The sequence below is a fragment of the Pan troglodytes genome, chromosome 12 (assembly GCF_028858775.2).
Source record: "Pan troglodytes isolate AG18354 chromosome 12, NHGRI_mPanTro3-v2.0_pri, whole genome shotgun sequence".
Classification (NCBI taxonomy): domain Eukaryota; kingdom Metazoa; phylum Chordata; class Mammalia; order Primates; family Hominidae; genus Pan; species Pan troglodytes.
In genome coordinates this window covers 68,886,665-68,912,505 of record NC_072410.2, presented here as the reverse complement: position 1 = coordinate 68,912,505, position 25,841 = coordinate 68,886,665, and the positions used below count along the sequence as shown (strand labels likewise).

The following is a 25,841-nucleotide window of genomic DNA, read 5'->3' as shown; positions in this document are numbered from 1 at the left end:
GTCCTTGGTTCAAGCGTAGGTTGCACACGTACAAGGTAAGGCAAATAAAAACTGTTTAAGGGTCAAGAATGGAACAGAAATAATTAGAAGTCAAACACTACTGAGGGGCCATGGAACTCCTAAGACTTCTGGCTGAGTCAGAGTGATGAGACCATACTATTCCAAAAGAATGGAGATCAATCCTAGGTACTTGTGAGAGGAAGGGGAAGGATGTCTCCAAGCTTTTGTGTATGCGAAATTGTCCAGGACGTTTTAAAAAAGGAAAAAAAAAAAAAGACTGCCACAAATTCTGAAGGGAATTTCAAAACGAAAATTTCGAGAACACTTTGAATATCTAAAATATTCCTAATGTGCATATAGTATACCCTGAATTTTTAAAAACACATCAGAATAAAAATCAAACTGAACACTGTCCTATTTACTCAGTAATACTAAAGTGTATATTAATTGAAAAATGATTTAAAACCTAAAGAAACAGGGAGAGAGAAGAGATAAGAAATAGATAAATCCACAGCAGAATAACAACACAGTAATTAGGACAGAACTAACCTTCATATACTTTGTACCTCTTATGGTATTTATTACAGCCTATCTTGAATTCTGGTTATTATAATATCCTCAATTAAATTGTAAGCCCATGACATCAGGAACTAAGCCTGATAGTGTAGAGGCCTGATAATCACCTAATCAATGGAGTATAATGAGAAAAATTCAGTTGTGACTTTTACCATCCTATTGATAAGCAAAACTAGTTGGCTAAGCTGGTGTTTCTTTGTTCCTTCACCTTTTTATGTGAGACCCATCTAGGACCACATGTTAGGGCAAAGGAGATAAATATTTCAAAAATAAAACAGGACTACTGTTCAGTTAAGGATGTATGAAGAACTGCACTCATTCTGTTGCTCTCTAGAACTGTTCTCCAATATAGAAGACAGAAGCTTCATTTGGCTGTTTAAATTTTAATTTTAATTAATTAAAATGGAATAAAATTAAAATTTGAGTTCTTCAATCAAACCAGACAAACTTCAAGTGTTCAAGAGCCCCATGTGGCTAGTGACCATCATAAGAGACAATGTAGATATAGGACAATTCCAAGTTCTATTGGGTAGGACTGGTCTAGAGATTAGAATTTAATTGAATTGAAATTTAACCTAGAATACTAGGTATACCTGTCTTCAAGATACCCATTTAGCTTTGGAAACAGAGAGCCAGGCGATCAGTTGCAGGTCTTGGAGTAAGTGTCAAAGACAGAAAGATAATGTGTAATTCTAGAAGCTAGAAAAGTACTGTGGGTTCCTAGAAAGAAAAAGAAAGCAGAATCATAGTATCTGGTATTAAAATGGTATCCAATAGGGACCAGAGACCAAGGAAAAAGATTAAGGATGAAATAAAAGACCCCACTTCAGAAGGCAGAGCTCCAAGTGTCTGGAGTACACAGAGATATGGGAGAAAGACTTTCCCCTCTTCAATCCAAACAGGTAAGACTCCAAACAGTTAGAAGAGAAAAGCCAGAACCTCTGAGGGTAGGAACACTGCTTTTCCCACAATAGGTCATATAACATAGTATGGAAGAAATCTCTAATTGTAAATGCTTAAGAAAGCAAGAATGGCATGAGAACATATCCTGCAATAATTTCTAGGGAGACATTTTCTGGTTTTGAAAAAACACCTTTTTCCATTTCCTAAATTAGAGGAAAAATGAAGCAATCTGGAAAAACATATCTTAGGTAACAAAATATTTTTGAAAACAGGAAATTGAGAAACTAGAAGCAGCCTTTGACCCACACAAAACTTTTGACCAAAATCAACTCAGTTGTGGCATGCAACATATTGAGTACAGTTGCAAGCAAAGCCCCATGTTAAGATTTCATGAAAGCAAGAACTCAAAATGGGACTCTCATCTGGGAGAAATATGGTAGACCTATACATACATGTAAGTACTAAATCTAACTAGAAATAGTAAATAATGATCATTGTTTAATATAGCATTCATTAAAGAAAAAGCTTTTTTAAGGGACTTTTTAAAATGTAATTATCTTAGTGAATGCTCTTTTAGAAAAATGCTTAATGTGACTATGAGTTCTAGGGAATTACTATAACAATTCTGTATAAATCATGCTGCTATAAAGACACATGCACACGTATGTTTATTGCGGCATTATTCACAATAGCAAAGACTTGGAACCAACCCAAATGTCCAACAATGATAGACTGGATTAAGAAAATGTGGCACATATACACCATGGAATACTATGCAGCCATAAAAAATGATGAGTTCATATCCTTTGTAGGGACATGGATGAAATTGGAAACCATCATTCTCAGTAAACTATCGCAAGAACAAAAAACCAAACACCGCATATTCTCACTCATAGGTGGGAACTGAACAATGAGATCACATGGACACAGGAGGGGAATATCACACTCTGGGGACTGTGGTGGGGAGGGGGGAGGGGGGAGGGATAGCATTGGGAGATATACCTAATGCTAGATGACGAGTTAGTGGGTGCAGCGCACCAGCATGGCACATGTATACATATGTAACTAACCTGCACAATGTGCACATGTACCCTAAAACTTAAAGTATAATTAAAAAAAAAAAAAGAAAGAAAAAAAAAATGTTAAGGGATGTAATGAAAAAAAAAAATCTACAACATGCAAGAACAGATGTTAATGTAAGCAGAGACATGGAAAATCTAAAGTAAATGCTAGAAGCATTAAAACAGAGATGAAGAATGCCCCTGAAGGTCTCATCAATAGACTGAATAGGGCAGGGAAAGAATCAGTGAGCTTGAAGATAAGTCAGTGGAAACTTCCTGTACTGAAATGAAAAAGAAAAAATATTAATAAAAAAGAATATGTAAGAAAAAAAAAAACAAATTACAATTATAAACACAATTTTGTACCAAATGAAAATTACAGTGAGGTGAGTTTTATCTCTATTAGCTAGAAAATATACTGTTTCATTTTTTTGTTTGTTTTGTTTTGTTCTTAAGATAGGGTCTTGCTCTGTTACCCACGATGGAGGACAGTGGCACATTCACGGCTCACTGCAGCCTCAACTTCCTGGGCTCAAGCGATGCTCCCACCTCAACCTCATGAGTAGCTGGGATTACAGGCATGCACCACCCACACAGCTCATTTTCCATTTTTTGTAGAGACAAGGTCTTGCTATGTTGCCTAGGCTGGTCTTGAACTCATGGGCTCAAGTGATCCTCCCACTTCAGCCTCCCAAAATGTTGAGATTATAGGCATAAGCCACCACACCCAGCCTAGTCTTTCATTTTGAGGCTCAGATTTTGACAATAATTCTAAAAAATGACATGGTCAGTAAGTCTGTAACGAACAGTTTAACCACAGGCTGTCCATCTCCTCCAGTTATAGCAGCAGGCTGGCTGGCTATGCAGAGATCATCTATATATTCAATTTTACATTTGAATTATATATGAATTTTTAATTGTATCTCTACTTTTTTGAGTTCTACATGTACTCTGTTCTCCATTATGCATTTCATTTTTCTATACAATTGAACAGTAAAATTATTTTTTCATTGTATAGCTAGTTTATGTAAAACTTTTTTCCCCCACCTCTTTCATGAACCAAAAAAGGAACATTTGTAAGAACATTTATCTCCTGCAGTATTTCTCTGGTCCTGTGTTCATACTGACATCTGGTGGCACTAGAAAAGAAACTCCATTATTGCTATGACAAAGGAATTTTTTTTTTTCCAGTGTTGTCCATTTATTCTATGTATCCTCAAGTTTATGTTTTTCCAGCACTTTACTTATAACCAAGACAGCAGAACAATTATTAAAATCTTTAGTCTGAAATGTAGTACTAAAAAGTTATATTTCTGCCTTATAAATTTCTTCATGTCTGCCCAGTGGCTAACAATCTTAAAGATGCATACTGATGGGAAAAACCATGATCTTCTGGGCAAAACTCATTATGTTAGGGATATAACAAAAACGTTGTGGCGAATATCCCAATCCAATCATCCACGTTATCACTGACATTTCTCATGGTTTCTAACAGACAGGGAGAAGTCTAATGGCCAATTAGACATCAGAGACCATATCCAGAAAAATACATCCTTCAATCAAATGAAAGTATTAAAAGACAAAAAGCTAAAATTCCACTATCCTATTATATATTGTTTATTTTTCCATATGTCTCCCCAGCAGCAGAGTCAAGAAACATTTGATTTAGATAACACATCCCTAAACTTACACCTTCTTCTAGGGCTATAACACTGTAATTCTACTACTTTCAGAAATTATTCAACTTTTTGAAGCATTCATACAGCAGTATTCTCCTTACTAGATCCACCTTGTAAGAATTACCCATACTAAGGCTTGGAGAAACAAAATATTCTGGGAGTTCCCTATCAAAGAAAAAGTGTATGGACAGACTATCCTTAATCCCAAAGAGTCCTATTTATGTAGGAGCAACATTTCCATTTTAGCCATACTAACCAATGATAATCACATATCATTAGTTGGCCAATGGCATTAGTAATCATGAAGAATGAAGAGACAATTGCATTAACCATGTAACAATCCAGTTTGATAGCCACAAAGGCATGGCATGCTGTACAGCAGGGCTACTCAACATTGTCACAAACTGGCTGTCAATGTGCAAATTGTTATCAGTCCTCAACAAGGTAAGAAGTTTTGAACAGAATGTAAACAAGTATGTCCCTAAGCACACTTTATTTTAGCTGACATTTTCCTTGAGACAGGACTTCCTTGATGAAGAAACCAATATATTGATTTATATAATGGTTCAAGCTTCTTATATAAATCGACTGACATTTTGAGTGGCACTGCTCTACGGTATCTAACTAGAACACAGATTGTATTGTATGGACTGGGGTTGAGGGAGATTTTATCTAGGTCTATTCATTGCTACCATATACTAGAATTCAAATTATTACAAAAATACTGAAATCGAGAATTTTTGTTTTACTTTAAAAATGAATATGGACTTCCAATTTTAATATTGTAGCACAATATAGGCATTTCCCTTTACTTTTCTTAGAAATCATCCAAAAGCAATTAATCCAACATCAGCAAGAAAAATAAAATAAAAACACACTCTCCATTTTTAGTAAAACTATAATTCTAGTTTTAGATTTTTGAACTCCAGATCAAAATTTGTAAAAGGGGCTCCAAAAGAATGACGATCAATCCTGGGTACTTGTGGGAGAAAGAGGACAGATGTGTCAGCTGCACATCTAAGAAAAAGCTAGCAAAGAACACTTCTCAAAGGTTAGGGGCTCCCTCTGAGGAACAAAACTAAGTACCAGGAAAAAATGCACAAGCTAGCAGCAGGAACTTCTCTGGACCAGTTGAAATCCGAAAATCAGAGGGACTGGATCCAAAAAAAGAATCACACAAAGTGGTCTATCTCTGCTACCACAAATGGGAAACTGTATTGCAAAAATCCCACAGCTGCCAACCCCCAATGGCTAGTAAAAGATACTAGCTAAATGAATTCATGTCCAAAAATCCTGAGTCTAAAGGAAAACTCCATAATATGGAATGTGCCTCTACCTCCTTCCTATTATAAACCTCCTGAAAGCAGCTAATTGAGCAAAAACTCACATATTCCCAAGATGAATTATCACAAAGGTACCAGCACAAATCCATACAAAGATACAAGAATAAAGGAAGAAAAGTTATAGAAAAACAATAGACCAACAACAAAAGAAAGCAAAAACCTCTCATCTGAAAAATATTACCACAAACCAAAGCAAAATTGTGGCTAAATCTACAACTGTAAATTTTAAAAAAGAAGTTAAGGAAGCAATTGTCTCTGTGAAAACAGCACCAACACTGAAATACAAGTGCTCAGTAAAAAAATGGCTGACAGGAAATGATATAATTTAAACTGAATTCAGAAAATACCTGGGAAAAGCAAAAACAATCATAAAAAAATCCAATTGAAATTGAAAGAAACACTAGACAGAATAGACATTTCTGAAGAGGAACATAGAGGCTTAAAAAAAAAACAGGAAAAGTAAAACAAAAACACAGAGAAAGAAAAATAGAGAAAAAACAATAGACATTGAAAACAGATAAGATACCAACATGTAAACACGCTGGCCCAAGAACACCACCATAATAACAGAACAGACAAATATTTAAAGATATAATTCCAGAAAGATTAACTAAAATTTAAAATATCCAAGTCTACATATTGAAAGGGCACACACTGTGTCAGAGAAAACTGATAAGGAATGGACATGCAAAAGTATTCTCACAAAAAGAGAAGAAAATTAGGCTAGCTTCAGACTTCAACTCTAGAACAGAATGGATCATCATTTTTAAAGTTCTCAAGGAAAGGGATGTAATTCAAGGATTTTGTACCTGATCAAACTGCTGTTCAAGTTTGAATCATTATTCAATTTAAATGATTCAATTTTTTTACCTTTTTTTTTTGCAGAGATGGGGTGGTCTCACTCTGTTGCCCAGGCTGGTCTTGAACTCCTGGCCTCAAGTGATCCTCTCACCTCAGCTTCCCAAAGTGCTGGGAATACACGCATGAGCAACAGCGCCCAGCCAAATTATTCAATTTTGAACATGTAAAAACTCAGGGAATAGTATTGCCATAGGTCCTGTTAAAGGACTGTGTTAAAGGAATTATTTAGCTAACCAAACAAGGCTGGAAAAAACATGCCAAAATAACTGGTGATAAACTTCTAAGCTATTTAACCGTGGAACTAAGAATAAAGTTAAATGATGCATTTAAGATGCCAGAACAAAATGCAAAATGTTATTCCCACTAACAATGCAAATATAACTGACAAAAGTTGGAAAAGTGGGGGGAGAAAGAGAGTTATGTAAGAACAATATAAGGATACTGATTTCCTCAACTTTAAAAGCTGGAGGTTTAAATCTATTAATCAAATGTGACTAATAAAATAACACATTATATAAATACATTTAATGATATGAAGGTAAAACCAGAAAGATAATAAATATCCTAGTTTCATAATTGCTTACATTAAAGAATTAAAAGCCAGGTGCAGTGCCTCACTCCTGTAATCCCAGTTCTTTGGGAGGCCGAGGCAGGCAGATCACTTCAGGTCAGGATTTTGAGACCAGCCTGGCCAACATGGTGAAACCTCATCGCCACTAAATGTACAAAAATTAGCCTGGCATGGTGGCAGGCACCTGTAAGCTCAGCTACTCGGGAGGCTGAGGCACAAGAATCCCTTGAACCCTGGAGGTGGAAGTTGCAGTGGGCAGAGATCGCACCACTGCACTCCAGCCTGGGTGACAGAGTGAGACTCTGTCTAAAAAAAAAAAAAAAAGTAATTAAAAGACATTGTGTTAAAACATAGAAAGGTGGCTGGGCGCAGTGGCTCACGCCTGTAATCCCAGCACTTTGGGAGGCCGAGGCAGGTGGATTGCGAGGTCAGGAGATCTAGACCATCCTGGCTAACACGGTGAAACCTCATCTCTACTAAAAATACAAAAAAAAAAATTAGCCAGGCGTGGTCACAGGCGCCTGTAGTCCCAGCTACTTGAGAGGCTGAGGCAGGAGAATGGCATGAACCCGGGACGCAGAGCTTGCAGTGAGCCGAGATCGTGCCACTGCACTCCAGCCTGGGCAGACAGAGCGAGACTCCGTCTCAAAAAAATAAATTAAAAAATTAAAAAAAATAAAACATAGGTATAATATAAAGTTGTATCAAGAACCATAAAACTAAAAAAAGAAACAAAAGTAAAACCAGAACATGAAATTAACACTTTTTAAATGTAACTTTTAGTAAACTCCATACTTTTAATCTAAGAAAACTCAAACCCGTATTTTAAAGAACATGTCCTCAAGTAAAAATGCTTACATGACAATCCCTGAAGATTAATCTTCCAGTTGAAAAATCTAAAAAAAACCTCCAAAGCAAAGTTTTATTAACATAATATATATTAAGAGATATGAATGTGAAACCACAAAATTCATAGCACTTCAAAAATTAGCCTTATGAATGATCACTTATCCATGAAGACACTAATGAAAAGTGAATCACATGGTGGTTTGTTCAATTTTAGAATATGTCAGCACAGTCAAAGTTAAAGCATATGCTATGTGAGCTGAAGTATGACACATTTTACAGTTAAATATTGAAATAGGCAGCCTCACCCAACACTATTTATAAAACATTCTGTTCTTATTAAATATTACACAGAATAAGCAAACTCAGAAAAACAAAAAATGAAAAACCATCCATCAAAAGCCAAAAGCGCATGCCATGCAGTTCCCATGGAGTGTCCTATGAAATCACACTGGTTTGGATTTCAGCCTCCAATTTAGCAATGTTTTCTAAATATAACAAAATAAAAAGGAAATCTATTTCCTAAATATTAGCTGGATTTTTCACTAAGAATTTATTATAGCTATCAACAAGAGTATCTTTATTTCCAAAGCAGTTTTACCTACCCTTAGAATATTTATTATGTGTATATGGAGCAAGGGGAAGGGAAAGAGAGCAGGGGAAGGACAAGACAAGGGTAGAGAAAAGAAATAAGGCAGCAAGACTCCTTGTTAAAAAATAAACTCTAACCTGTGTGCTAGCAAAAAGATGTTCTGGAAGGACAATATTCATGTAGAAAGATGAGATGTTCCCTGAATTTCCCCTTTCTCGTGAGGTTTTCTCATTTTGATTCCTACTGCCATTAAGTTGAAGAGTTCCCTTTTAAAGCTCATCTTTATTAAAATGTTGGTGAGCTCTGTGTAAAGAAGATAGTCCCATTACAAACAGTGGAGCAGTCGACTTTCCAGAGTCCCTCCATTTAGCTTTATGTTCAATCATAATCAGATCCAACACACCTCTCATGTCAACAACTTTTCCGGTCACCTGGGAGATTTCCATAGCTCCATATTCACTTCCTACCCCTAGATCCTCTGGGTTTATATTCTATAGCCTCTAGCAATAGGCTAGTGCTAACTGGGCCATCAGAACAGATCCTACAACATGTAATAGAGTATAGCTTCCCTTGAGGGAGAGAAACAAAATACCTCAAACAACATATTCCAAATTTTCAGTTTTGGAAGCTAACTCTACAGATGGGAAAGGAAGCTATTCTAGACAGGTTAACCTTCCTTTCTCACTTTAAGTCCAACTAGTCCAGCTATTCTTCCTCATCTAGAAATTATTTGTAGTTTGATACAAACCTTGAATTATTTTGGATTTTGTTTTAATTTTAAAACTCTTCCATTATAGACTGAAGCAGGAATCACTATATGGTTATTTAAAAGATAAAAAGATTGTCCAAGTGCAGTGGCTCATGCCTGTAATCCTAGTACTTTGGGAAACTAAGGGAGGAGGATCGCTTGAAGACAAGCCTGGGCAACATAGCAAGACCCCAACTCTACAAAAATTAAACATTAAAAAAAAATTAGCTGGGTGTGGTGGCGGTGCTTGTGGTCCCAGCTCCTCAAGAGGCTGAGGCAGGAGGATAACTTGAGCCCAATAGTTTGAGGCTGTAGTGAGCTATGATTTTGCCACTGCACTCCAGCCTCGGCAAAAGAGCAAGACCCTACGTCAAAAAATAAAAAAAGGTAAAGGTGAGCAAGGCAGAGTGCTAAAGTTTGTCCTATTATTCATGATGCAGAGAAGACACTGACACCCATATTATCTAACTAAAGAGTTATATGTCCATTCCTATTTTTTCCACACACAACACCAATGTATACATGCCCATTCTTCCACACACTGTTTTTTGGGGTTTTTTTTGTTTTTTTTTTTTTTTTGAGACAGAGTTATTGTTGTCCAAGCTGGAGTGCAATGGCGCAATCTTGGCTTACTGCAATGTCCACCCTCCCGGATTCAAGTGATTCTCCAGCCTCAGCCTCCCAAGTAGCTCAGATTACAGGCATGTGCCACCACACCCAGCTAATTTTTTGTATTTTTAGTAGAAACGTGGTTTCACCATGTTAGCCAGGCTGGTCTCGAACCCCTGACCTCAGGTGATCCGCCCGCCTCGGCCTCCCAAAGTGCTGAGATTACAAGTGTGAGCTACCACACCTGGCCCTTCCACATTATGTTTTTACAAACACTAAGGCTCTACTTTACTTTTTTTAAATACTATATTGGCCAGGCACGGTATTTTGTATTAGTCAATACAAAAGATTTATTTCTTAGTCAATACAAATTTACCATTTACAAAATGGTAAATTCACTGCCACAGAAACAAAATAAATTCTACTACTAAAAATAAGTGATTTAAAGTTATTTACTGGTTTGAATTATCTCCCATCCCTTGCTTCATTAACATAAAAAAGTACAAGTTAACTACATGTTGAAATATAAATCCCTAAAAACCATGCATCTCTAATTTTCTCCAAATACTAATAAAAGTAGGCACAATACTGAATTTCATAAATGGGACTCTAATAATAATAATAATAATTTGAAACTGTAAACTATGTGGCCAGAATAGCATTTCTCAAATAGTCCCATGGAATATCAATGTTCCTGGAGGTATTCCTAAATGTTCCATAAAGAAAAAGAATACAGCTGGGCACAGTGGCTCATGCCTGTAATCCCAGCACTTAGAGAGGCTGAGGCAGGCAGATCGCCTGAGGTCAGGAGTTCCAGATTAGCCTGGCCAACATGGTGAAACCCCATCTCTACTAAAAATATAAAAATTAGCCAGGCGTGGTGGTGGGGGCTTGTAATCCCAGCTACTCGGGAGGCTGAGGCAGGAGAAACACTTGAACCCGGGAGGCAGAGGTTGCAGTGAGCCGAGATTGTGCCATTGCACTCCAGGCTGGACAACGAGACTGAAAGAACAGTACAGTCAAATACGTTTCAAAGCTCTGCGATAAACAAATGTTGTTTAAGAGAGGTCTTCTCAGAATCCTTCATTCTTTTATTTAACAAATAATTTACTGAACACCTACCATATACCAGGCACTAAACTGAGTTTGGGAGTTACAACAGTGAACAAGATGAATAAAATCCCTGCCTTAATGGAACATTCTTTCTAGTGAAGGGGGCAGTAAATAAAGAAGGGAGTAATAATTAACTGGAGTCAGTGATGAAGACACTAAAAGAGAATGCATAAAGAGATCAGTGGATACTTCAGACAGGGTGGGCACAATAAGTCACATATGTAATGTCTTCATGTTTTTCTACACTGGGGGATATAGCACATAGTGTTTCGCAAATGTATGTGATTAGGAAACCTTTTGTCAATAAACATGTTTTTAATAGTTCACTGAATCAGTTTTCTACCCAAAACACAGACAACAGCAAGATCAAGATTCAAAGATAGCTCTTCTCTTCCTAAATCCAGTCTTTTTAAAGTTTCCTCACCTGTAAAAGTGGGAATAATAATAGTACATGTCTCAGAATCACAGTGAAGATCCAATTATCTGCTTCATGTAAAACACCCACACAAGGCTTAGTATACACTCTGCTTAATAAATGTTATTGTTACTGTTAATACAGCACTCTGCACATGAAGTCTTCTGTCATTCAAGGGTGACTAATTATTCTCCCTTTTAAAATCTCAAACTTGTAAAATCACCTTTTTTACTCCTCCACGTAGACGATTTCTTGAGGAAAGCAGCTAGAATGGAGATTGCGTATAGCTGAGCCTCAATAAATGCTTCCTCTGTAGTTGTACAGAATATCCAAAGTAGGTTAAATGCAGGTGCAGGGGAAAAAAGAAACTTAATATAAAAAAGCAATCACTCCTCTAGGAAACCCAAGCTACATTAAACCAAAGCTTCCATGAAACGTGTAAAATACTTTTCGCATATTCAAAGTACTTTCATAAATTAACATTACTAGTAATGTGTCATATTATTCCTGGTAAGATGCACTAAGATACCATGGCACTTCTGTGGTATTCCTGCCAGAAACACAAACCCTGAACCTTATCAAGAAGAAACATCAGACAAACCCAAATCGAAGGATATTATACAAAATCAATGACCTGAACTCTTAAAAAAGTTAAAATCATAAAAGACTAAAAAACTGTTCCAAATTAAAGGAAGCCAAAGAGACATAACAACTAAATATAACACGTGATCTTGGATTCATCACGGACCAAAATCTTTTTTTCTGTTGCTATAAAAGACATTCACGAAAAAATTGAATGAGGGCTGTAGACTAAATAATACTATTCTATCCATGTTAACTTCCTGATAAGATTATGATCATCATATGGTAGTCAGAATTTTATTGCTTTTAGGAGTTCACACTGAAGTAGAACTAAAGGAGCGTGATGTCTACAACTTAATCTCAAAAGGATTAAAAAAAATACAAAGAAGGAAATTAAATGACAAACCTGGCAAAAGAAGAAAATCTGGGTGAAAAGTATATAAGGAACCCTTTGTACTGTTGTTGACTACTTCCATAAGTCTGAAATTATTTCAAAACAAAACGTCTAAATACAAAAGTAATGAGGAAAAAGGAAAGATGGAAAATAATCATATGAATAGATGCTCAACATCATTGGCAATTAAGAAAATGCAAATAAAAACCACAGTGAGATACTACTAAACCTCCATTAGAATTACTAAGATATAAGGGAGAAAAAGAAAAAGCTGGCAATAGCAAATGTTGGCAAGGATATGGGGCAACTAAAGGTCTCAAACATTACTGAAGGAAATGCAAACCAGTAGAAAAAAACTTCCAACTTGTTTCCCAAAGTTAAACATATATTTACCATATGTCATACCAATCCTAAGTATTAACCCAAGAGAAATAAAAACTTATATTGATACAAAACCTGTCTGCAAATGTTTATAGGAGATTTAGTCGTAACCACTAAACACTGAAAACAACTCAAATATCCAACTGATAAATGGATAAACTGTATCACATCTATTTAATCACATGTATTTAATAGAATACGATTCAGCTAACAAAAAGAAATGGATTATTGATACATGCAACAATATGGATGAATCTCAAAAGTATCATGACAGCTAAAGGAAGCCAGTCTCAAAGGCTATATGGTGTATATTAATTCATATATATGAACAGATCAGTCACTGTCAGGAGTGGAGCTGGGGGGAGGGAAGAAAATATTGATTAAAAATTGGCAGCATGATGGAATTTTGAGGAGTGATGGAATGGTTCTATATCTTGATGGTTGTCATTACAGAATTTTATGAATACATCAAAACTCACAGAACTGTTATATTAAAAAGAATGAATTTTACTAAAGTACATAAATTTAAGTAATATTTTTAAGTCCACAAGGAAAAAAAGTACTTTCACAGACAACTCATTTCATTCTCAGACCAATAACAAAGACTAGATAGGTACTATTACTCTCATTTTATAAGTGAGGATACTGAAACATATAGTAAATAAATAAATATACAAATTACATGTGGCAGGACCAAAACTGTAGTCCAGATGCACCGATTCTATTCCAAACGCTTCACTGACTCAATTTTCTCATGTTCCACTAAACTTTATGGGACACAATGTCCCTGAAGACAAATAGAATCGAATAGAAAAAAGGAGGAAAAGAAGAAAAAAGACAGTTATTGGAAGAAAGCCATTTAGAATTTGGCTGTCGTCCTTAAGGAATTAAAAAACAGTCTGTAACGGAAGAGGTCTGAATTAAAAAACAGATCCATACAGGCAACACATTAACTGGCATTAAAGTATTAGCTGGTGATTTCTTCCATAAAAGCTTCTTAATTTTTTAATGTTAAGAAAAGGCAAAAGCAAACATAAAGCATTCACAGGTAACCTTGCAACTACTGCTACAATTTAAGTGATACCTGGTCTTCAGAACTACACTGAGAACAATGATGGTGCCTACAATTCAAAACAGACTTTGCAACTTTAAATAAACAAAGTCCCAGAAGCTACCACCCAAGAATAGAAAACAAGAGCAAAACCTTTAAAAATATCTTTTCAGTTTCAAAAATCAAGGAAGTAGTGGTATGATAGTTGCCAAAAGAACATACTATAAGCACAACAGCTGAAGGAAAAATTAAGCTTAGTTTAACAAAAAAATAATAATGATGAAAAATTGCATCTGCACCACAAATAGCATACTTACCTAAAAACAATGGTGTCGTTTCTTCTAAAGTAGTTGCATTAGGATCTGCCCCAGCTTCTAAAAGAATCTGTACGATTTTCCAATGTCCTTGACTTGCAGCGAGATGCAAAGCACAGAAACCTTCAAAGGTCTTCATCTTAATGTAGTTTTCAGATGAATCTGTGGAAGAATCAAAGCCCATCAACTAGAAGGTATTACTTCTATTTCCTGGTTTTAAAAAGCAAAGATTCCAAGAGGAATTTAATGAACTATTAAAATATAAGTAATGTATAAATGACAGGTTTTACCATTTAAAACTATAGAAAATCAAGAAAAAGTTCTACAGAGATCCCACTGTGAACAGCTCTTTGGTATTCTTAATACACAAATCCTGTCCACTAGCTCCCATTTTCTCTTCTCTAATTTTTGGTGAATAAGGGAAGAGGAGGGGCAGAAACTGAAAGGTAACAAAAGCAATAATCTGAGGAGGATGCAGCACTATATATTTGCTTAAACCGAATTTATCGAAATATTCATCAATTTTATTATTTTATTTTTAAATTTCTATAAGGGAAATGGTCTGATCTCTTACCATTACTTCCTTGTACTCAACTGATACCATGAGGCAGTTTTAAATACTCCTTTTCTAACTTAAGACTATGGTTTAATAGTTAATGAAAACTGCAGTTCTAAAAGAATAAAATGCACTCTAACACAACCAGTGACATATAATAAGGAATTTATGAGTTAAAGTTTCCGAAATGTATTTGTCATGAAAACGTCAAGGTTCTGGTAACACTCAAATTATACAAATAATATTTACACAATAAAATTCTATGCCCATTATAGAAAAATGGGCTCTAAAGTGAAGGGTGAAGACATTTCTGACAGCTGGAATAAACTAAACAGAAAATACAAAAAAAAACTTAAACATTTTCTTGAAGTGTCAGAATTGAAACAAATGCTCCTAACTAGTTATCTATTTTAAGTAATTCTTGTCATTGTAACTCACTGATGAAACAAGTAGATTAAGCCATGATATCCCAGTAACAGCTTCTAAGTACATATATTCAAAGAAAACAGTCTCAAACTTCACAGATGCACAACTAAAGGGCAAGATAGAGTAGTCATATTTTAAAAGGACATATCACAGAAATAGGGTTTCAGAGATTAGTCAGAAGTTGACTCTTATTCAAAGTAGTTTATTGAGATTAGTCAGAGATTAGTCAGACATGACCCTTATTTCATGTATTAACCTGACAGTTTTGTGAATACAAATGACATGAAAACCTAGGAACACAAAGACATATATAGATAATTGACATCAGTAGATTGGCTCCTAAATGGGAAATTTCAATATTATAAAGATGCTGATTCTTCCCAAAATAATTAATAAATTTAATACAATTCTAATAAAAATGCCAGTAGAGCTATTTGCTTGTTTTATACTTGATAAAGTAACTCAAGTTGATAAGTCTAGGGTAGTGATGCAGGATTTTTTGCTCCTTAGTTCAGCTAAAATCCAGGTTCTTGTGTCACCACCAGGACAAATTAGGAATGTGGACATACTGAAAGGTGAGGAGAGCAGAATTTATTAAAAGAAAGCTCTCAGCTAAAAAAGGGGGTCCTGCCAACAGGTTCCCACCCCACAGATTGAATACCAGACCACCACACATAAGCTGAAGAGGCCAGGCTCCTCCCCACTGCATAAGGTGAGAATTCCCAGTGGCTTCACCCCATTCTTCCAGTGCACAGGCAGCCCCTTATTCTGAGCCACTCCACATTGATTTATTTCCCTTTCTGTGCACGTGTTAAGGCACGGAATTTTCCGCCCCCATGGGCATGTTTAGGCAAGCCCCCTGTGCACAATGACCTGGGCAGCATTTGGCTGTCTCCTCTCTCTATCAGTAGGGCAGGTAAGAGTAACAAATAATTTAGAAAAATGAACAACACAAGCATTGAAGCGTGCCTAGACTTACTATATATTAAACCATGTCTTAAAGTTAGAAAAAGTAAAGTAATGTGCTCCTGGTACAAATGCAGAAAGGAAGGTACCCAACAGGGAAAGGAATCAACAGAAGCAGTAAGAGACTAAGAAAGATGGTCACTAAAAGGTCGGAGACCTAGACCGGTGTTACATTACAGAAGCCAAGGAACTTTCTCTTGTAAAGTAGAAAAGATGTTCTCCTCCACTTACAAAGAAAAAAAAGACATAAAGTTTAATCCTGACCATTTAAATATTATGCCTTACAGCAGAAAGAGTGAACCTTAATGTACGCAATTAAAAAAAAAAAAAATAAACCAGGAGGTAAAAGGAAGGGTGATCCTAGGATAGCATGCAGACTGTGACAAAAGAATCTAATTGGATTACAAATATATGTCATAACCACACTGAGAGATAAAGAAAAAAGACACTGGTCTACATAACTTTGATAAATGATGCTATGATTGAAAACTGTAAGACTAAAGACAAAAAGAACTGCACATAAACACTATAGTCTAGTTGGTAAAGTTGTTTCTAGGAGTAGAGATTAACAATTCTGAAACCACTCTACATGAATACGAAGAACAAATAAATAAACAGATGGCAGATCTGGGGGCCAGGTTTCTTACTGTTGGAGAGGAAGGTTACATATAAGGAAAGAGGGAAGGCTAGAATGAACCATGTGTTCTGGAGTAGAGTCCAGACATCAGTATGAATTCATGTTTAGCTTAATATAGATACAGATGGCTAGACACGGAAACAACTATAGATGTATATATACATGGGTTATAATATATAAATATATGTTCTAGATCTGTCTGCTGAAAGGGCTTAAAATCAATGACAGTCCAGTAGCAACAAGCACACTCAGTCCTCAGATCTTCGTTTTCTCTCTTTCTTTCTGTTTTTTTTTTGAGACAGTGTGGCCCAGGATGGAGTGCAGTGGCGCGATCTCAGTTCACTGCAACCTCCACCTCCCAGGTTCAAGCGATTCTCCTGCTTCAGCCTCCCGAGTAGCTGGGATTACAGGCGCACCACCACACCTGGGTAATTTTTTGTATTTTTTTTTTACTAGAGATGTGTTTTTGCCATGTTGGCCAGGCTGGTCTCAAACTCCTGGCCTCGGGTGATCTGCCCGACTTGGCCTCCCAAAGTGCTGAGATTACAGGCGTGAGCCACCATGCCTGGCCTTACATCTTGGTTTTCACTATCATTCTCCCGTAAAAGAAACCAGCACTCTTATGAAAATGGCTGATTCTAAGGCTGAGGTGGGAAACATACAAAGAGTCGGAGCATACTGTAGGTCCAAAAAGTAAAACGTGCTCAAAAAACAAACAATGGGGGCATGCAAAAGAGACAACAGGAGCCACTCTGAAAGGGCATCCTATGACCAAAACAATATGAGCAACAAAATAAATTACATTGTATTGGATTGTAACCTAAAGTACAGGTATAAAATAAGTAACAATGAGTTCATGCAGATATAAATGACTAAATATATAAATTAACGGGAGAGAAGAGATAAATCTCCCATGTAGAAGAATTCCAAATAATTTATGTAAAGACTACTCCATCAAGGAAGTAGAGTTTAATTCCCACTTCTGGAGTGCAAGCCACCCTTAGTGACTTGCATACACACTAATCTTGGGAAAAGGAAATAAAATCTCCTGTGTGATTATATATGAAGTAAAGAAAATAAAAGGCACTTCTCACACAGGTGAGAAATACTGAAGTCAATTTACTACTAACTTGAGATCTTGAAATATTTTACCTATAGAAAAAAATATATTAAGCTAACTTTAAAATCACTGGACCAGGAAGATAACATTTGAAGTTGGATTTAGGCTGCAACTTTGACTCTGCTAGAAATAATATGGGTTACACTTCGGGCCAATTACTTAAACCTCTCTGAGGCTCAGGTTCCATAACAGTGAAACGAGGATAAATTAGCTGGACCAACTCTCAATAGGGTTCAATAGAATTAGGTATATAGTCTGAATTTTTGTAAAATACAAATGCAGATAGATATGCAATTTAAGTACTGTCAAAGTTGTTACACATTTGGTAAAGTCTCCAAAGTATCATTTTAAGAAAATTTTCACCACCCACTATAAATTAGTTTTGAAAGTTCCAAAGATAAACTGCTTTCCTTAAACTGATACATGAGTTTTAGCAAAGGGATCTTATCTACCTTGTACTGGACCATCAACCACCACCTTCTCACTCTCTTCCCTTCTCTACAGGGGTGCTTCTTGAAAAAGAAATGGCTCATCCTATTCACTGTTTTTAATGCTTTAATCTCTCTTTACCCTCAAAGGAAGGCAAAGTGGCTTCTCCTTCTCAACTACTTATTGAAACTTTAAATGGTGTGGGTATTAAAGACATTCTTAATGGACAAACACAATGAGCACCTCAGGTCTTTCACAACTTGTGAGTTATTTCCTGGGAATACTTGGAGAATTAGAGCCACCTCAGCTGAACCAATGCCAGCCACTGACGCCTGTGTAGCAATGACAAGAGTTGGCCCAAACACTGCCAATGGAACCACACCCTATGTTTACTGACACAAAGTGTCTTTTTACTTATGAATAATAAACTTGTCTATTACTTCTTATAAAAGTGGTAGTAATGGGTGATAGACCGTTATTTTTGTTTTCTGCAAACTCTAACAGGGAAAGTAAAACCACAAGGTTTTCAGTAGAGGAGATAGGTTAAGTATTAAGACCAGAATATTTCTCAACAGCTGAGCCAGAATTTGATGACAAATTTACTATGTGCCAATCACAAGTGTAATAAATGTCAAGATTATATCGCCACACCATTTACACAATTTATATCATCTTACTATGTTTTATTTAGGTATTATAAGAAAAGGTTATATATAAAATAATTTCCACAATGCAAGGAATTGTATTATGTGCATACTTCTCAGATAACCCTCAGCAGAGACTTCATAATGCACACAAGATGCATAGAAGAAGTCAGTGAAGAGGAAGAGGTTGAAAGGCATTACAAAGAAAGTAGACACTGTTAAGAAAAGTGACGAGAAAATACCCGAAACACATATAACACCGAAGGATTAATATCCAGAATACATAAAGAGCTCTTTAAAGATAAGGCAAGGCCTAATGCAGTGGCTCATGCCTGTAATCCCAGCACTTTGGGAGGCCAAGGAAGGAGTATCACTTGAGGCCAGGAGTTTTGAGACCAACCTGGACAAAATAGTAAGACCCCCCCCCACCTCTACAAAATATAGAAAATAAAAAAATTAGCCTGATGTGATGGCATATGTCTGCGGTCCCAGTTATTCCAGACACTGAGATGGGAGGATCACTTGAGCCCAAGAGTTGGAGGCTGCAATGAGCCATGATCACACCACTGTACTCCAGCTTGAGCAACAGAGTAAGACCCCATCTCTTTAAAAAATTTTTTTTAATTAAAAAAATAAAAATAAGGTAAGTCTAGAACTTCCAAAGGGAAATCCTGCCTGTCTAACGACATCATTCTAATAGTAGAATCCAGCAGTCTCTGAAGAGACCCATCACTCAGATTTACATTTACTTGAGCTACTATATTCCCTTTCTTTGCTTAAGCTAGTTTGAACTAGGTTTCTTTCGCTCAGTACTGAAAGAATCCTGATTAACATAGCATACAATTTAGTAGTATCTATCAATATTTTAACTTGGCATGATGATGGTTAATTTTACATGTCAACTTGACGGGGTTAAGGGATGCCCAGATAGCTGCTAAAACATTTCTGGGTATATCCATGAAGATGTTTCAGGAAGACATTACCATCTGAATCAGCAGACTGAATAAACAAGACCTGCCCTCACCAATGTGGGCGGGCATCATGTAATCCTTCAAGGACCTAAAAGAAAAAAAAGGCAGGCAACCCCCTTTGGGTCCCCTCCCATTGTATGGGAGTTCTGTTTTCACTCTATTAAATCTTGCAACTGCACACTCTCTGGTCCGTGTTTGTTCCAGTTCAAACTGAGCTTTCACTCACCGTCCACACTGATCACCGTCGTCGCAGACCCGCTGTTGACTTCTACCCCTCCGATCTGGCAAGGTGTCCACTGCACTTCTGATCCAGCGAGGCGGCGCCCATTGCCACTCCCAGTCGGGCTAGAGGCTCACCATTGTTCCTGCACAGGCTAAGTGCCTGGGGTTCATCCTAATCGAGCTGAACAGAGCTGTAACACTCACCGCATGACCCAAGATTCCATTCCTTGGAATCCGTGAGGTCAAGAACCCGAGGTCAGAGAACAAGAGGCTTGCCACCATCTTGGAAGCAGCCTACCACCATCTTAGGAGCTCTAAGAACAAGGACCCCCTAGTAACATTTTGGTGACCACGAAGGGACCTCAAAAGCGGTGAGTAATATTGGACCACTTTCGCTTGCTATTCTGTCCTATCCTTCCTTAGAATTGGAGGAAAATACCAGGCACCTGTCAGCCGGTTAAAAATAATTAGTGTGGCCGCCAGACTTAAGACTCAGGTGTGAGGCTATCTGGGAAAGGGCTTTCTAACAACGTCCAACCCTTCTGGGTTGGGAGCGTTGGTCTGCCTGGAACCAGCTTCTGCTTTCAATTTTCCTGGGGAGGCTGAGGGCCGACTAGAGGCAGAAAGCTGTCGTCCCGAACTCCCGGCGTTAGCTGGTTGAGATCATGGCGCAGCCAAAGTCTCTACTCAACAGTCGCCCATGCATGCACCCCTACCTTTCCTTCTGACCCATACCTCCTGGGTCCCGACCATGACTTTCTTGAAAGTGTAGCCCAAAATTCTCCTTACTTCTGAATCTACTTCCTCCGATCCCTGCCTCCTAGGTACTAATGGTTCAGACTTCATTTCCTCTCCCAAGTATTAGAGCAAGTTGTATCTCCAAAGGGATCTAAGGAAGTTCTATGCTGTGTCCTTAGGCATCTAGGCTATGAACCCAGGGAATCTTGTCCCTGGTGTCCCAGTTTAGATATACAGCTCTCAACATGGGCAGTTATGTGGGACCCATTCCCCACCACCCTTGCCAGGGCCCCAAGTTTGTAAATGGCTAGGAGGATTGCTCTCCCATCATGTAAGATGCTCTCCTCCCCTGATTTCTACCCAGCTTATCCCTCTGCAATACAATCTCCAAGCCTTGGCTCCTTGGCCAGGGCCTTGAAACTCATGACCCAGTACTTTAACAACTGGAACTGGGTCTATGACAACATAATAGATCAGGATGAAAGCGAATTAAGTAACTCAAGGAGAGAAGAGACAGAGAGAGAGAGAAAAGAGAGGGAGAGAGAGAAAAAGAGAGATAGAAGTAGTAAAGAAAAAACAGTGCACCCTATTCCTTTAAAAGCCAGGGTAAATTTAAAACCTATAATTGATAACTGAAGGTCTTCTCTGTGACCCTATAACACTCCAATACTACCTTGCTGTCAGTGTAAACAAGGGCATAGCCTGAAAACACTGAGACCACTGACAACACATAGCCTTCCTATCAAAAATCCTTAACCCAGTAACCCACGGAAAAAGGCACATGGGATAAACAGGATCAGTCTCTCAAATTTCGTACCGGCAAGGACTTAATCCAGGGCAACAAAAAGTTTAAGATTGATAATTAGGGCGTATTCCTACAAGGGAAAAGGACAAAGGCCCTAGTGGGCAAAAACTCTACCTCAATCCTAACTCAAAAGGTTACCTACACCCTCTCTGAAAAGAATTTGCATAAGAACTGTTGTTTATGGGAACGCATCTTGATGGGGCAGCTGGGTTGTTATAAAATACTCAGGAACCCAGCCCAGCTCTAGAACTCACCCTTGAGCGCAAAAGCAATATTGGGCATGCTGGTAAAGGACCACTAGAATCCAGCAGCCCGGACCCCTTTCTTTGTGGTCAAGAAAGGTGGGAAAAGGGGTGCAGGACTGCTACATTGGTGAGTGTAACTAATCCGATAAGCAGAGGTCCATGGGTAGTTATACACCCTGGAAAGGAATAAGCACTAGGACCACAGAGGACGCTCTAGTCCTCTGGGATAATGCTCATTGGAAAATGACTAGAGGTGCTGGCATCCCTATGTTCTTTTTTCAGATGGGACACGTTCCCCCCAAGGCAAAAACGCCCCTAAGATGTATTCTGGAGAATTCCGCCCAGAGTGTATGTACCTTTTTCCCTGTCAGACTTGAAGCAAATTAAAATAGACCTAGGTAAATTATCAGATAACCCTGATGGCTATATTGATGTTTTACAAGGGTTAGAACAATGCTTTTATCTGACATAGAGAGATATAATGTTGCTGCTAGATCAGACACTAACCACAAAAGAGAGAAGTGCCACCATAACTGCAGCCAGAGAGTTTGGCAATCTCTGGTATCTCAGTCAGGTCAATGATAGGATGACAACAGAAGAAAGAGAACAATTCCCCACAGGCCAGGAGGCAGTTCCCAGTGTAGACCCTCACTGGGACGCAGAATCAGAACATGGAGATTGGTTCCACAGACATTTGCTAACTTGCGTGCAAGAAGGCTAAGGAAAACTAGGAGGAAGACTATGAATTATTCAATGATGTCCACTATAACACAGGGAAAGGAAGAAAAATCCTACCGCCTTTCTGGAGACACTAAGGGAGGCTTTGAGAAAGCATACCTCTCTGTCGCATGACTCTATTGAGGGCCAACTAATCTTAAAGGATAAGTTTATCACTCAGTCAGCTGCAGACATTAGAACACAACTTCAAAAGTCCGCCTTAGGCCCGGAGCAAAACTTAGAAACCCTACTGAAGTTGGCAACCTCAGTTTTTTATAATAAAGATCAGGAGGAGCAGGCAGAACGGGATAAACGGGATAAGAAAAAGGCCACCACTTTAGTCATGGTCTTCAGGCAAATGGACTTTGAAGGCTCTGGAACAGGGAAAGGCTGGGCAAATCGAATGCCTAACAGGGATTGCTTCCAGTATGGTTTACAAGGACACTTTAAAAAAGACTGTCCGAATAGAAATAAGCCGCCCCCTCGTCCATGCCCCTTATGTCAAGGGAATCATTGGAAGGCCCACTGCCCCAGGGGATGAAGGTCCTCTGAGTCAGAAGCCACTAACCTATAATTGATAACCTATAATAGATGATACAGCAGCAGGACTGAGGGTGTCCAGGGCAAGCACCAGCCCACGCCATCACCCTCACAGAGCCCCGGGTATGCTTGATCATTGAGGGCCAGGAGGTTAACTGTCTCCTGGACACTGGCACAGCTGTCTCAGTCTTACTCTCCTGTCCCGGACAACTGTCCTCCAGATCTGTCACTATCTGAGGGGATCCTAGGACAGGCAGTCACTATATACTTCTCCCAGCCACTAAGTTGTGACTGGCGAACTTTACTCTTTTCACATGTCTTTCTAATTATGCCTGAAAGCCCCACTCCTTTGTTAGGGGGAGACATCCTAGGAAAAGCAGGGGCCGTTATACACTAGAATTAGGAGAAGGAAAAAGGGTAAATATATATACAGACTCTAAGTATGCTTACCTAACTCTCCATGCCCATGCAACAATATGGAGAGAAAGGGAATTCCTAACTTCCGAGGGAATACCTATCAAACATCAGGAAGACATTAGGAGATTATTTTTGGCTCTACAGAAACCTAAAGAGGTGGCAGTTTTACACTGCCGGGGTCACCAGAAAGAAAAGAAAAGAAGTAGAAGGGAACCGCCAAGCGGATATTGAAGCCAAAAGAGTTGCAAGGTAGGACCCTCCATTAGAAATGCTTACAGAAGGACCCCTAGTATGGGGTAATCCCCTCCAGGAAACCAAGGCCCAGTACTCAGCAGAAGAAATAGAATGGGGAACCTCAAGAGTACATAGCTTCTTCCCCTCAGGATGGCTAGCCACTGAAGAAGGAAAAATACTTTTGCCTGCAGCTAACCAATGGAAATTACTTAAAACCCTTCACTAGACCTTTCACTTAGGCATTGATAGCACCCATCAGATGGCCAAATCATTATTTACTGGACCAGGCCTTTTCAAAACTATCAAGCAGATAGTCAGGGCCTGTGAAGTGTGCTGAAGAAATAATCCCTGGCACTTCAGGCCTACATTTCAATCCCTGTATCTTTAACCTCCTTGTTAAGTTTGTCTCTTCCAGAATCAAAGCTGTAAAACTACAAATTGTTCTTCAAATGGAACCCCAGATGCAGTCCATGACTAAGATCTACCGTGGACCCCTGGAACAGCCTGCTAGCCCATGCTCCGATGTTAATGACATTGAAGGCACTCCTGATGAAATCTAAACTGCACGACCCCTACTATGCCCCAATACAGCAGGAAGCACTTAAGAGCAGTCGTCGGCCAACCTCCCCAACAGCACTTGGGTTTTACTGTTGAGAGTGGGGACTGAGAGACAGGACTAGCTGGATTTCCTAGGCCAACTAAGAATTCCTAAGCCTAGCTGGGAAAGGTGACCGCACCTACCTTTAAACACGGGGCTTGTAACTCAGCTCACACCTGACCAATCAGGTAGAAAAGAGGGCTCACTAAAATACAAATTAGGCTACAGCACGAGGTAAAGAAATAGTCAAATCATATATCGCCTGAGAGCACAGAGGGAGGGACAATGATCAGGATATAAACTCAGGCATTCGAGCAGGGAGCAGCAACCCCCTTTGGGTCCCCTCCCGTTGTATGGGGGCTCTGTTTTCACTCTATTAATCCTGCAAATGAAAAAAAAAAGGCAGAAGGAGAATTCATTCTCTCTTGAACTAGGACATGCATCTTCTCCTGCCCTTGGATACTGGAGATCCTGATCTTCAGGCCTTCAAACTCCACGACTTATACCAGTGGCCTCCCACACCCCAGTTCTCAGTCCTTTGGCCTCAGACTGAGAGTTACACTATCACTTCCCCTGGTTCTCAGGCCTTCAGACTTAGGGTGAGTTACACCACCAGCTTTCCTGGTTCTCCATCTTACAGAGAGCATATGATGGGACTTCTCAGCTCCCATAATTACATTAGCCAATTCCCACAGTAAATCTCCTCTTGTCTATCTATATATTTTCTATTGGTTCTATTTCTCCAGGAAACTCTAACTTATCAAACAGTAATTGCACTTCTAAAACTCCATCCTACAGAAATGGTTAACCATGTAGACAAAGATATATACATAAGGATGTTCACTGAATCACTAGTTATAACAGCAAAACTTTAGGAAACAAACAAAATATCTATCAATAGAAGAATGGTTACATAAATTACACTACATCTCTACCATGAAATACTATACAAAAGTGTTTTCACTCAAGAGAGCAGAAGAGTGACTTGGTCTGTTGCATTTTAAAATGATCCCTCTAATATATTGAGGGTGGTCTGTCATAGGATGCAGAAGGAGCAATAGCAGATAGAGAAGATCTGTTAAGATGCTATTATAGCAACGCAGACAAGGTATTAATGGTAGTGAGAAGTGATCTAACTGTGTGTGTGTGTGTATACATACACACAAATATAGACATACACATACACAAATTTGCTGACTGACTAGATGAGAAATATGAGAAAAAGAAAGGAATTAATGATGGCCCAGAGTTTCTGGCCTGAGCTGGAACAATGGAATATTTCTATCTAACAGATGAAAAAACTAAACCACTTAGAGGTTAAAAAACCTGTCCAAAGTCACACCAATAAAATGGTAGAGTCACTAGAATTCAGGTCCATCTGACCGTAACTCTTAATCGCTGTGCTACAATGATTTATTTGTCTAAGGAACTCCCGCATCTGTTACTGTGCCCAGTATTAGTGCATATTTTCTTATTTAACATGAACTAATAAAAAATACTATGAGCTAGATCATTTATTAGCCAAATAAAAGTATTT

At 38.3% G+C, this 25,841-nt stretch overlaps 1 protein-coding gene across 15 annotated transcripts in view; it reads right to left on the bottom strand.

Annotated features, from left to right (window-relative positions):
- The window catches only part of ASB3 (ankyrin repeat and SOCS box containing 3), a 120,532-nt gene that overhangs the window by 69,208 nt on the left and 25,483 nt on the right, over window positions 1-25,841 (bottom strand). For 14 of the 15 annotated variants that reach the window (XM_063788802.1, XM_063788799.1, XM_024354089.3 and 11 more), the window contains 1 exon segment: window positions 14,043-14,201. In XM_063788802.1, the coding sequence (XP_063644872.1) occupies window positions 14,043-14,201 (159 nt within the window). 15 annotated transcript variants of the gene reach the window in all.